The sequence below is a fragment of the Phoxinus phoxinus genome (genome assembly GCF_949152265.1).
Source record: "Phoxinus phoxinus genome assembly, chromosome: 2".
In the NCBI taxonomy this organism is placed as follows: domain Eukaryota; kingdom Metazoa; phylum Chordata; class Actinopteri; order Cypriniformes; family Leuciscidae; genus Phoxinus; species Phoxinus phoxinus.
This window is the reverse complement of record NC_136877.1, coordinates 5,919,154-5,933,100: the sequence shown is the minus strand read 5'-3', so window position 1 is coordinate 5,933,100 and position 13,947 is coordinate 5,919,154. Positions and strand designations below refer to the sequence as shown.

The following is a 13,947-nucleotide window of genomic DNA, read 5'->3' as shown; positions in this document are numbered from 1 at the left end:
GTATATATAAAAAAAACACTATTATACATACATAAAATATATGGGCTGGTTTTATATGTCAATTGTTCCATTTTCTAATAGGTTTTATATATGGGCATATATATGGGCATATATATTTTATATATGTGGATATATTTAATATAGGCCTATGTATATTTCATATGTGTACATATATTACAGTATAGTACAGTACTAACAGTACTACACCTACCAGGGTGTTTATTTTTATTTTTTTGTAAGTTGTGGTAATATTCAGTGGCCTATCTAAAGCAAAATATAGCAAATTGCGATTGAATAAGTGCACTCAATAACGTCCACTACGGTTTCGGACACCACTACAAATGGCTGTCCCTTCAAATAATGCCCTATTTGAGGGTATAGGGGGCGCTTTCGGATTCAGCCCATGTATATTTACCATGGTGTTTACGTGTCACTTCAAGGCGCTTGTGTTGAGTGTTGACACTAGATGGCAGTAGCGGTCTAACAATGATGTTGACATCTGAACGGAACAGCACCGAGGAAGAAGACAACTGTCACAGGTCACCGGTGTCCTGAGAAGTAGGAGGAGATTTTAGCTTTTACATTGACATATGATCTCAGGTAATATCTGAGATCTGCCGTCGTTATTTTCTTTACCTGAAACAGATCGTCATGGCCAAGAAGAGAGCAAACCGTGAGACAGAGAGCAGTCCTCTGGTCGAGCAGGAACCGAGGCCCTCCAACGAAACACCAGTTCCCAAAGGTAACGTTAACGTTCACTCCTGAATATTGAGTGTCGGATGTCCTGAAATTAATCTCACACAGTTATTATGGAAATGTTCCTCGATTAATCGGAGTCGGAATAGTTCATATATGTATATTTATAGTGAGAAACTATAGACTAGAAAATATGACAGTTGGAACTTGAATATCTAACGTTAACGTTAACATAACATGAATTAACTTCAGATCAGGGATCAAATGTTTTGTCGATTATTATTCGATGTTGTGTCATTTATTCTCTTAAAGTGTGTCGTACAAGGGAAGAAATAAGACCATCTACAGCAAACTTTCATCTGATATGGACTATAAATGTGACTCTGACCAAATGTATTGTGTAATACACTGATGATGTGTTTGCCTTTGCATTACTCATGTTTAGTCAGAGTTTAGCCTCTTAACTGAACTTTTTTTTTATTTAACGCCACAAGAACAAGAGTTATTATTACATAGTCACATTATTACCAACTAGAAAAAAAGTTAGCCTACATAAATGTCAGTGCTTTTAAAACATTACTTGTTTGTCAGCACGTTTTTGTTTGTGGTTTGTGCCAAAAGGTTTATGTATAATTTAAAGTCACTTATAAAATAATATAATCTTTATTTTTTTGTTGTTGCAAAAAGCCACTTCTTTTTATTTATATGGAATAAATAAACAAATAATGTATTGTTTATTACATTCCAAAATGCCATTCTGAAATAAAAAATCACATCAAATACACACATTTGTTTTTCATTTAAATTTTCTGTTAATATTAAGTTTCCCTTTCAAAATGAACTAAATACATGATAAAGCAAATGCAAAATAGTTTATTTCACAGGTATATTCAGCCTACATCTTTCCCAAACATGTTAAACTGGATAATACATCATATATTTGTATATTATAGGATACTACATTAATTTATTGTTAATGATACAATGTATATTGAACTGGCTGATACATTTGAACATCACTCGTGACCCGTGAAGTCACAAAGTGAAATAAAGGTGCGGTGTGTGATTTATTTTTATTTTTTTTACTTTTTTAGGAATTGAGTTGTTCTAACTGAACTGAGAATCGTATCTTTCAGGCATTTCTGATTCATAATCTTATAATACTTTTAATAGTATTAGTACAAATATCAACAAATAAAACATACTGTATTTATGATTTGATAGTATAACAGGTTATTTTAACCCCTTAAGCGGCACCTCCTTTTTTTAAATGGACATGAAAATGCACATCCCGAACTTAAATGGTTGTAATTCAAGAATGCTTTGGAATATAGATGTAAGATTGGTCTTGTTTTAAAGAAGACATTTGGCTGTTTTTTTTGTAGAAGTGGGAATAAATGAAGGAAGTTAAACAGACAAAAAGTTTGAGTTTATGAAATGAAAATGTACAATGTAAACAATTTAATTATTCATATTTTATATAAAATATATATTTTCAAAACATGGAGGACTCTAAAAATGCAAAGAAATCAAAGCCAAAAATCTGAACAAGTTGTGTTTCAAATTTTAGGTTCATATCTCAAAAAATGCTCTTTCAGTGAGATTTAGTTTGGGCGCAGTACCACACTTCTCCACTAGTTGGCATTACTGCCCATATAAGGACGCCTCCATTTCCATATGTTGTTTGATTGATCTGAACCATTATGTTTACAATTTTCTTACAATTTATGAAGTAGACATCATCCTATTCAGAAGTATAGGATGATTTGGCAAAAGTTTGGCAGATTTTAAAATGAATTCAACCTCTAAGAAACACAAAAAGAACACAAATGGTGAATTTTTTCTTTATATTTAAAACATTTTCAGACCTTCTTTTTCTAAAATAATTGAACGGATGCAATTTTCTGAACTCTTGGCATGAAAACAAACCGAGGTTTCTACCATCCTTTTATGATTTTTCATGTTCATCACTATTTCAAAATAAAGGTCTGAACACGCCTTAGGAGTATGAAAATATTCTTGTTGCAAATTGATAAATTACGGCTCCTCTGTAATTTATTTTGAAAAATCAGTCACCAAATATGTAAACTAGAGATTGTAAGCTTTCAAATGATATAGTTTGTCAAGATTAGTTTAGGTTTAGTGTAGGATATTACTGTTTTAAATATGCAATGGCTGTGGGTTATATATGCCAATATAAGGGGCTAAACAAACATAAAGAAAAGAGCTGGATTTAATAAAAAGCACAATATTTAAATGTGAAAAAACATCGTCAGCCTGATCATAATTTATATTAAATTAATTTTATTTATGCTTAACATGTATAATATATTTAAATTACTTGGGCTTAAGCCTGTAAACCACCTAGATTTTACTCAGAAAGTTATTTTTGGTAAACCGGTTTGGTGTTGATAATAATCACACTGCTCCTTTAAGATGATGTCACATTATCATACGCGATTTTTGGCGTTCTCTGTCTAGCTCACACCGCATAGGACCGCTCTCACGGGCCAGAATCTCCCCCTGAGGTTCGTGAACAAGTGATGCAAATGTATGCAACACATTGCACAGATGATTTGAGAGGTTATTCATGATGTGTTGTGTGTGATTCTCTCAGGAGTGCCGTCACCTGGAGGAGCCTCCGCACGCATGTCAATCCTCCTCCTCGTCTCCATCTTCGCCTGTTCTGCTTGTGTCATGTATCTCGTGTTCAGAAATTTCCCAGAGCTGAGCGAGTAAGTCCGACTGCACTTTTCTGTACTGATGGAGTTTTGTTTAATGAGTGCTTTATGGTTTTTCTTGATGTCTTGCAGAGACGAGAAAGGAAAAATCAAAATTCCCAAAGACATGGATGATGCCAAGGCATTGGGGACAGTGCTGTCTAAATACAAGGACACATATTACACACAAGTACTTGTAGCATACTTTGCTACCTATATCTTGTATCCTTTTCTGCTATGAGTAATCTTGATTTATTTTCTCGGGATACATTACATTTACATTTATTCATTTAGCAGACGCTTTTATCCAAAGCGACTTACAAATGAGAACAATAGAAGCAGTTAAACGAACAATAGGACAACAAGTGCTATGACCCTTCCCAGGTTAATCTAACGCAGTACCTGTATGATGTTTTTTTTTTTTACGATAATAAATATAGAATAGAAGATTAAGAGTTAGTATTAATGGATCAAGTGTTAATAAGGGATATTATAAGCCAAAATGTGGTACTTCCCTGAAGACTGCCACCTAGTGATGTCCATTTTGAGAATGAATTGTTCATTTAATTCGGATCTTTCAATGAATCGAATGAACCAGTATGAATATTTTGTTGTTGAATATTTAGAGTTAATGCTGATTCCCATGGATTACAACTTAAAACAGTAGACAAACCTTTAACAGGACATTTCAAATAACACATTGTTGGTAATACTTTACAATAAGGTCCCATTAGTTAACATTAGTTAATGCATTAACAATTTGGGGTTGCACTTAATTTTAAGGTGTCCTTGTTACTGTGTAATTTTACTTTTAAAGCTGCAGTTCGTAGTTTTTCCTCTTTGTCGCCATCTCTGTTCGAAATCTGCAATTGCAGTTATTCACGAAATTATCAACTTTACGCGGGTTGTGCCTCGGCACAGCGCGGATGAACACAATGTTTTGAGGAGAATGTGCGGCTGTCAGTCGCCGCGCCGGTGTGGATACTGGCATTCAGAATCATATATTCTACTTTTTGGAAGTATAACCAACATAATGATTTTCACCGGAAAATGTAATCTGAACAAGAAACATCCACTGTTCTGACCAACTAAGGGGAAAAATCATTGCATTTTCGCATGGGCCGGTTGCAGTCTCTTTTTTTCTGTAGCCACTCCGAACTCCGAAGTCTTTTGCATTTTACAACGGTTGAATCTCCAGTTGTCACTGGTTGATTGTCGTTTGAACCTTTCTGGATCCGCCATCAAATTAATAAGTTTAATTATATCAAGTGCTGTGAGAAAAGCCTGTAAATCTCCACCTCCAACATCCTCACATGCAATATAGCCTACTAGCCGAGACTCTTCTTTATGTGTACAGATGTGACTAGCCGAGACTCTTCTTTATGTGTACAGATGTGACTAGCCGAGACTCTTCTTTATGTGTACAGATGTGACTAGCCGAGACTCTTCTTTATGTGTGCAGATGTGACTAGCCGAGACTCTTCTTTATGTGTACAGATGTGACGTAATGACGCAAAGACATGCTCGAATTTCCAGCGGAAATCAACCAGTGCCACTGGAATTAAAAACATTATTACAAGCTTACCGTTTTGAATCGAGCTAAGGCAAGCAGAGAGTTTTGAACACTGGCTGGTTATGTACTTACCGTACGTAAAATTTTATTTTGGACAATTTGTAACCCAAAAAAGTTACGTACTGCAGCTTTAAGTACGGAGTAATATTATTTAACATGTACTTACCATAGAGTTAGGATTGTTTTAGAGTGAGTTCTGTGTAATTATGCATAATTTACAGTTATTACTATAGTAACTACATGTAACTTAAATAAAGTGTTAGCCAATATTTATTAATCTTTATAATGTTTGTTGGTAGTTCACAATAGTTCTGGTCCATTAACAATTTTAATAAAGTATTAGTAAAGTAATAATACATTAGTAAATGTGAAACTAATATTAACTAAGATAAATAAATTCTTTAGAAACATTTTTAATCGTTTGAACTATTGAAGTTAGCGAATGTTGACATTTGTAGCCTTATTATTCCAATTTTTAAAGATACTTTCCCCCTTAAAGATACAATATGTAATTTTTTCCACCACTAGGGGTCGCTAACCTCTTACAATAACAAAGGCGCAGGTTGATGATGCAAAATTTCCTGAGGAATTATGGAACTTGCTTGGAGAATAATTGCTTGGAGTATTTGTTATTCATGTTCGTTAGATAGTTCAGTATCAGACAGTTATTGTATGTATGATTTGGCTCAGCTTGCTCAGTATTTATTCAGTATTTATTGAGGGCCTTAACTAAGCCTTACTCAGCCTTCAGACGTTTGCCATCCCAGGCTCCATATTCCTCAGTATACTGTCAGGTTATCTCTACCCCTTTCCACTCGCTCTATTCCTCGTCTGTCTGGTAAGTTCCTTGTTTGTATGCAAATTCCTTTCAAAATGGTCTGTCTGCCAAACTTTGGCGTCAAGTATGAAAACTTAAAGTGACTATTTGTTATGTAAAAATGTTTTATATATGTCTGTTTTATGCTTTACAGTGTTCAGGCCTTGGAGCAACTTTTTGCTATATGTTGTCTTATTTAGTCGGGAGGCCGATGGTCTACAAGTACCTCACAGAGAGAGCTCAGAAATGGTCACAACAGGTGACACTTTCATATCATAACAAGCTTTCATTTTTGCATTTTTGTAAATGGACTGACCGTGATGCTGAGCTGATGTGTTTAATGTGTTCGTAGGTGGACAAGCATAGAGAACACCTCATCAATTACATAATTTTTTTGAGAATAACTCCTTTCCTTCCAAACTGGTTCATCAACATCACCTCACCGGTCATTAATGTGCCTCTGGGTGTCTTCTTCCTGGGCACCTTTCTCGGTAAGATCAATCTTCGAACAAGATCACTTTTGCAAAGAATGATTCACAGTCACACAAGTTTGTGTGGTGTTGCTGCATATAAGATGCATTAAATACTTTGTCAAATGCCATTTTCTCATTTTAAAGATAATTTTATTGGACACAAAAATTGCAGTTAAAATTGCCCCTGTTTATTTATTTTTTATTTTTAAGTCAAGAGCATAGAACTCTCTCTCTCTATATATATATATACAGTCATGGCCAAAATTGTTGGCACCCCTGGTAAATATGATCAAAACTGGCTGTAAAAAATAAATCTGCATTGTTTATCCTTTTGATCTTTCATTCAAAAAAATTGCCAAAATTCTAACCTTTCATTGAAGCAAGAGAATTGAAAGTGGGGCTAAATCACATTATGAAATAAATGTTTTTCTCCAAAACACGTTGGCCACAATTATTGGCACCCTTTTATTAAATACTTTTTGCAACCTCCTTTTGCCAAGATAACAGCTCTGAGTTTTCTCCTATAATGCCTGATGAGTTTGGAGAACACCTGACAAGAGATCAGAGACCATTCCTCCATACAGAATATCTCTAAATCCTGCAGATTCCCAGATCCATGTTGGTGCTTCTTCTCTTCAGTTCAGCCCACTCATTTTCTATAGGGTTCAGGCCAGGGACTGAGATGGCCATTGCAGATCTTGGTTTTGTGCTCAGTGACCCATTTTTGTTTTGATTTTGATATTTGTTTTTGGATCACTGTCCTGTTGGAAGATCCAAACATGGCCCGTTATAAGATTTCTAGCCCGGCTGTTAGGTTTCGATTTTTTATCTGTTGGTATTTGATCCAATCCATGATGCCATGTATCCGAACAAGATGTCCAGGACCTCTGGCATAAAATTAGGCCCACAGCAGTAAAGATACAGCAGAGTATTTCATTTTACACATGGGGTACTTTTTTATCCCTGTGTGCACCAAACCCATCTTACGTGTTTGCTGCCAAAAAAGCTATTTTTTTGTTTCATCTGACCATAGAACCCGTCCCGTTTGAAGTTCCAGTCGTGTCAGGTACTTTTCAAACGTTCTATGGACAGAGGAACCGGCAGCAAACACGTAAGATGGGTTTGGTGCACACAGGGATATAAAAGTACCCCATGTGTAAAATGAAATACTCTGCTGTATCTTTACTGCTGTGGGCCTAATTTTATGCCAGAGGTCCTGGACATCTTGTTCGGATACATGGCATCATGGATTGGATCAAATACCAACAGACTCTATCTCAATGTTCTCCAAACTCATCAGGCATTATAGGAGAAAACTCAGAGCTGTTATCTTGGCAAAAGGAGGTTGCAAAAAGTATTTAATAAAAGGGTGCCAATAATTGTGGCCAACGTGTTTTGGAGAAAAACATTTATTTCATAATGTGATTTAGCCCCACTTTCAATTCTATTGCTTCAATGAAAGGTTAGAATTTTGGCAATTTTTTGAATGAAAGATCAAAAGGATAAACAATGCAGATTTATTTTTTACAGCCAGTTTTGATCATATTTACCAGGGGTGCCAACAATTTTGGCCATGACTGTATATACAAATACACAGCGGTGGCCAAACTTATTAGAATGGTAAGATTTTTTTAAATGTTTTAAAAGAAGTCTCTTCTACTCACCAAGGCTTCATTTATTTGATCCAAAATACAGCAAAACAGTAATATTGTGAAATATTTTTCTACAATTTCAAATAGCTGTTTTCTATTTTAATATATTTTAAAATGCAATTTATTTCTGTGTTGGTTTCAGATTTATTATTATTATTATTTTAATAATTTTACTCTCATATATTTGATTAAACATAAAAAAAAAAAATGTTTTCTAATTTTATATAGTTATTCCTGTGATCAAAGCTGAATTCTCAGCATCATTACTCCAGTCTTCAGTGTCACATGATATGATCCTTCAGAAATCACTCTAATATGATGATTTGATGCTCAAGATAACATTTATTATCAATGTTGAAAAGAGTTGTGTAAAAAATTTTTTTTCAGGATTATTTGATGAATAGAAAGTTCAAAAGAACAGCATTTATCTGAAATAAAAAAAACTTTTGTAACATTATCACTACCAATCAAAAGTTTGGGGTCGGTAAGAGTTTTTATTTTATTTATTTTTTGGAAAGAAATTAAAGAAATGAATAATTTGATTCAGCAAGGATGCATTAAATTTATCAAAAGTGACAGAATAGTTATTCTGTATTATTATTATGTTGCAAAAGCTTTCCATTTCAGATAAATGCTGTTCTTTTGAATTTATTAGAATGATGTTAGAATGATTTCTGAAGTGACACTGAAGACTGTAATGTTGAGTAATGATGCTGAAAATTCAGCTTTGATCACAGAAATAAATTACATTTTAAAATATATTCAAATAGAAAACAGTTATTTTAATTGTAAAAATTATTTCACAATATTACTGTTTTTGCTGTATTTTGGGTCAAATAAATGAAGCCTTGGTGAGCAGAAGAGACTTCTTTTAAAACATTAGAAAATCTTACCATTCTAATAATTTTGGCCACCACTGTGTATATATATATATATAATTACTTACTTTTATTATGTTTTGCATTTGGATATATATATACATTATTAAAGGCTACTTTACATTGTACTCATATATATATATTTTTTTTTACTATGCTTAAACTATGCAAAGATCACAAGTGTGACTATTTAAAAAATGAAAATATAGCCAGTGCCACAAATGTCACAAATTTTCTTAACATTCCGGTAAAGTAAAACAAAAAATCAGTCTAAAATAACCAAAGATCTATGGGCGTCAGTTTGGTTTGAAATGTGCTGGGGACAGAGACGCATTCGGAAGTGCATTTTCAGAAGTGCTGGGTACAATGACGCATACATTTTGTCCTGTAATAAACGATGTCCTGTAGCTTACTAATGTAAGCCTTCCAAGCTACTATGCTCTCCACAGAACATAAAATATATATATATATTTTTTTTCGTGTTCGCATTTATGAGGAAAAAACAATGTTACGGATGTGACAGTTCTCGGACTGCTCTAAAACTTGCACAGAGACCTCAAACAGAAAGCACAAAGCCTTTCTATAATGTGAATTTCATTTTGTATTAATTGTATCATCATTTTAATTAATGTTTCATCAACCAATTGCCTGGATTTAATAAATAATAAGTAAAGCAGATAATAGATATCACAACGACACGGGCGCCGGCGCATGAACTGGAGCTCGTCTCATAAATTAACCGAAAGAAACTCAGCATAGCCTCACAGACCTGAGAAATATACATATATATATATTATCTACAGAACGCTTGAAATCATACTTTTAAACAGAACAATTCAAAACGAAAGTAAACGATGTAATCCGTATGAAATGTGCATTTCTCTCTGGCACGTTCTCTACTGCGAAGATCGCAAGTCAGCATCGTCAACTTCATCTTTGTCTCCTTGCTATATTTGACATACGCTCTTCATCATCATTACTTTTGCCGGTTCTTTGTGACAGCTTTTAGGTGCTTTATTGGCAGCGCCACCCTTACATGTTACATGAACACGTCGCCACTGCATCAGCACCGAAAACATGGAGATTTTTTTTTTAATCCCCCCCCAAAAAATCATGATACGAACCGAATCGTGGGTTTAGTGTATCATTACAGCCCTACTAGCAACCCTAAAAAGGTGGTGGGAAACAAAATGTCTCATGACTAAATCTGGTCCCCACCGAAATCGACGCCTTTGCAAATTTGCACAAAAAAATAAAATAAATTTGCACAGTTGTCAAATGAATCCTCTCTAATAACTGTTGTGTGATCTCCAGGAGTGGCCCCTCCGTCGTTTGTGGCGATAAACGCGGGGACGACGCTGTACAAACTGACCACAGCCGGCGAGGCCGTGTCCTGGAACTCTCTCATCGTCTTGGGGGTTTTAGCTGTTGTCTCAATCCTGCCCGTCTGCTTTCAGAAGAAGCTGCAGCAGAAGCTCGAGTAGAGATCTCCACCCCTGCTCCATTCAACTCAGGAATGAGACTCGAAACCTCTCCTTGCTTTCTTCTCTTCCTTTATGCATGTACGACAAACCCGCATTTCTTCATATGATGGGCAGCCAGTGGCTGTCAGGACTGGCCTTCCATTGTTTGGACAGGACTTTTCATGGGATAAAAATTCTATCATCACTTATTATCGATCATCAATAGCGTTAAGCAATATTTCCCACATCAATGTCTTCAGTCAGTGGATTTAAAATTCTCCGAAACGGTAATGAATAATGTGTGATGCACTGGAAGAGACATTTTCACTCCCGCTGAAGTGGCTGAGCTAAAATGGAAAGTGCCAACTTCTACTTTTTTGGTCTTACAACTAATTTAATATTCAAATGTGTTATTACATGCTTTTATTACAGATTTTATTTCTAATTCTGATCTTATTTCTCAATGCCAGCTTAGACTGCAGTTGGGACTCGATCTCTTAACGGTTTCCTGTGAACCGCTGCCGACTGTAGATGCTAGTGCTCAGCTCTAGTTATAGACCTAACATACTCATAAATATGGTTGATGCCACATTAGTATTACAGATCAAGACTGTAGATTGCATTTAAATGGTTTTGCCTTAATATAACAGGTTACTTGAAGTACAAGAAACGGAACGAATGGCCTGATGTCTCACATACTGAACCATTAAAAGGATAGTTTATCCATTCTCTCATGTCCTCATGCCATCCACAATGTTTTATTTTTAATTCAGATAAACACGAACTGAAGTTTTTTTTAGGAAAATAATCCATCTCTAGGAGTCCATATAATGGCAGCGATATACAGTGAAACTCGAAAAATTAGAATATGGTGCAAAAGTTCATTTATTTCAGTAATTCAACTTAAAAGGTGAAGCTAATATATTATATAGACTCATTACATGCAAAGTGAGATATTTCAAGCCTTTATTTGTTATAATTTTGATGATTATGGCTTACAGCTATGAAAATCTTTTCACAATATTTTGAATTTGGGGTTTTCGTAAGCCATAATCATCAAAATTATAACAAATAAAGCCTTGAAATATCTCACTTTGCATATAATGAGTCTATATAATATATTAGTTTCACCTTTTAAGTTGAATTACTGAAATAAATGAACTTTTGCACCATATTCAAATTTTTTCGAGTTTCACCTGTAATGTTAATAACTACACTCAGCGATCATGGCAGTAATCCACACGATCAGTGTCTTCTGAAGTGAAACAATAGTTGTAAGTGTGTTGTGAAGCTCGCATAAGAAGTGGCAGTCCTGCGTTACTTCCCGTGCAAACTCACAACGCACTTACGACCATCGTTTCACTTCAGCAAGTGTCACAACGTCCCTCTCTTGAACGCTCAAATGACAGTAGATTAAAAATATTATAATTTTTCTTCCACACACCCATAGTTTCGCTTCTGTAGACATTGATTCATCCACTGGGGTCGTATTGATAGCGTTTATTTTGTTTTGTTTGTTAGCGTCACCCATTCACTTGCACTATATGGACTCACAGAAATTTATTATTTTCCTAAACATGTTCTTTTTTTGTTCATCTGAGGAAAGACATTTTGAGACATATTTTAGCATTTCAAACACATTTTTTTCTCTCTTTACATTCGGATGAAATGCTCAAAATGCCAAACGATTGATTTTGAACTTAGTTTAAAAGTAGTTTTTGTTTTGAGGGGGAATTATTACATTCTGAGCCTGGAAATGTAGGAGCTTTGTAACTGTGTTACAGTCGGTATCCTGGACCTAGTCAAGTCAAGCCACTGTAAAATGGTTTAAATGTAATATTAAAACCATTTAAAAACATATGTGTCTGTTGGATATGGAATATGTCTGTTTAACCGAGGCAGCTCAGTGGGGGTTTATCCCATTAACGTTGCCTTTCAGTTTAAGTAAAACAAATCAGTCTTACGAAAATGTCATGCGTTTGTCTTGTATACAATGCTGTTTGTACTTTCTGGATACCTGGAAATTGTCAAACCTTCAATACGCTATAGTTTCCTGACTGACTTTATGTTGGGATGAGAATAAAGGAACATAGTTTGCACTGAAGTTTGGGTGCGATGAGGGACGGTCTTATACCAGATGTTATTTCCCTGTTACCTCATGTGATTTATCTCATGCTTTGATCCACATTTAGTTTGTGTCATCTCTAAATGTTCCCAGCAGCTCTTGATGTAACATTGTACCAAACTGGGAGAGCTAATGTGAGTTATCACCAAAACTGTATTTGTTATGACGGTTTGTGTGTTGATATGAACCTCTCTCGCCTATTTATAATTTCCTTAATTGTTCTCATCCTGACTTCTTCTCTATCATATTTTTACAGAATTGTCTTTATCAATAAATTAAGGTTACAGTATTACACGAGATTAAATTAAAAATGCACTGTTGTGTCCTGTATTTTTAAAATCTATTCTTGTCTGACTATCTTCTAATATATTTATTATACGATGATTAAATACATTAGTAACATTTGCCTCTTCATTTTCACTGACTCACAGTGTATATTTGTTTTTATAACTCCATATTTAAAATAAAGACCCATTTACTATTTGACATGATTATTAAAGTTGTTTTAAAACATTTACATATTGCATACAACCTTTTCAAAAAATTTATATGTTTTTATACAGTGGCTCACCCTTAAAATGAAGCATCTGGACATATATCATTACTAACTTCACTTTTTTTTTAGCAATTTATGATTTTGGTTGTACAGTAGAGTATATCTAATATTTGATCAGTTATTATTACTCAAAACACACGTTTATGTGAAATGTTTTGGTTGTCTACCTCCTCAGACCGTTTAACTTCCGCTCTATAATGTAAAGTTATAAATGTTAAAATCAGAATAAATCTGGCTTAAAAAAAAATCACATTTCAATATTTTTGGCATTCATGTGTTTTTATAACAAATAATTGGTGTCTCTGAAACAACAGTCATTAGCACCAAGCTATATTTTTATTTTATTTATTTTAGTCTTACAAAAGTAATAAATAAATAATAAAAGTGTCATACATTCGCATTTCTGCCAGGACATCCGAGTGAGTGACAGTTTGAAAGTCATTAATTTTAACTTATGTCATGATCTGAGAGTATCATGACGAAACATCATGTTTTTTTTCCTTTCAGTTCAGTTGGAGGTTTACATTTTTGTTGTTGTTCAGCAACTATGAAATCCATAAAATAGAGATTTCTCTACCAGCTTGTGTTCGTTTTTGGAATAAAAGTGTAGAGATACTGGGAAGATTTCTGGCTTATTCTACTTTTTTTGTCTAATAAAGTTGTTGAAGTCTCTATTAAAATTATACACATGCAGTTGCTACCTAAATTATAATTTAATAACAGTATTTGCTCCTTCTGTCATCAGTTTGAAGAAACTTTGAAGAATTTTTTTTTTTTTTGGTAGGGTATTTAGTGTCAACTTTTAACATTTTGTTCAAAAAGTATTTATAAACTTTTGTGTAAGCCAATTTCTTTTGGTGACTCTGAAATTAGACCCTTCTTTTAAATGTAAAATTAATTTATTGCTTTTTCTTGATACACTTTACATTCATAGCACCAGAGGGCAACATCAAACAACATTTATTGCCATGCTTTATCACGACAAATTGTTTCA

The 13,947-nt window shown here is 34.3% G+C and overlaps 1 protein-coding gene across 4 annotated transcripts; it reads left to right on the top strand.

The window, feature by feature from the left end:
• The first annotated feature begins 437 nt into the window (after window positions 1-437).
• tmem41b (transmembrane protein 41B) lies at window positions 438-13,189 on the top strand. 4 transcript variants are annotated; one of them, XR_013794831.1, is made up of 9 exons: window positions 438-558; window positions 646-742; window positions 3,314-3,431; window positions 3,510-3,638; window positions 5,734-5,827; window positions 5,961-6,065; window positions 6,159-6,297; window positions 10,124-11,721; window positions 11,770-13,189. XR_013794831.1 is itself a non-coding variant. In XM_079588022.1 (8 exons), exons 2-8 carry the CDS (start codon window positions 652-654, stop codon window positions 10,291-10,293), a joined length of 846 nt encoding a protein of 281 aa, XP_079444148.1. In that variant the 5' UTR covers window positions 438-558; window positions 646-651; the 3' UTR covers window positions 10,294-12,904. The 4 variants fall into 4 exon arrangements, 2 of the variants coding, with proteins under 2 accessions (XP_079444148.1, XP_079444147.1); XR_013794832.1 differs by having other exon boundaries at window positions 438-742; XM_079588022.1 differs by having other exon boundaries at window positions 10,124-12,904.
• Window positions 13,190-13,947: the final 758 nt, after the last annotated feature.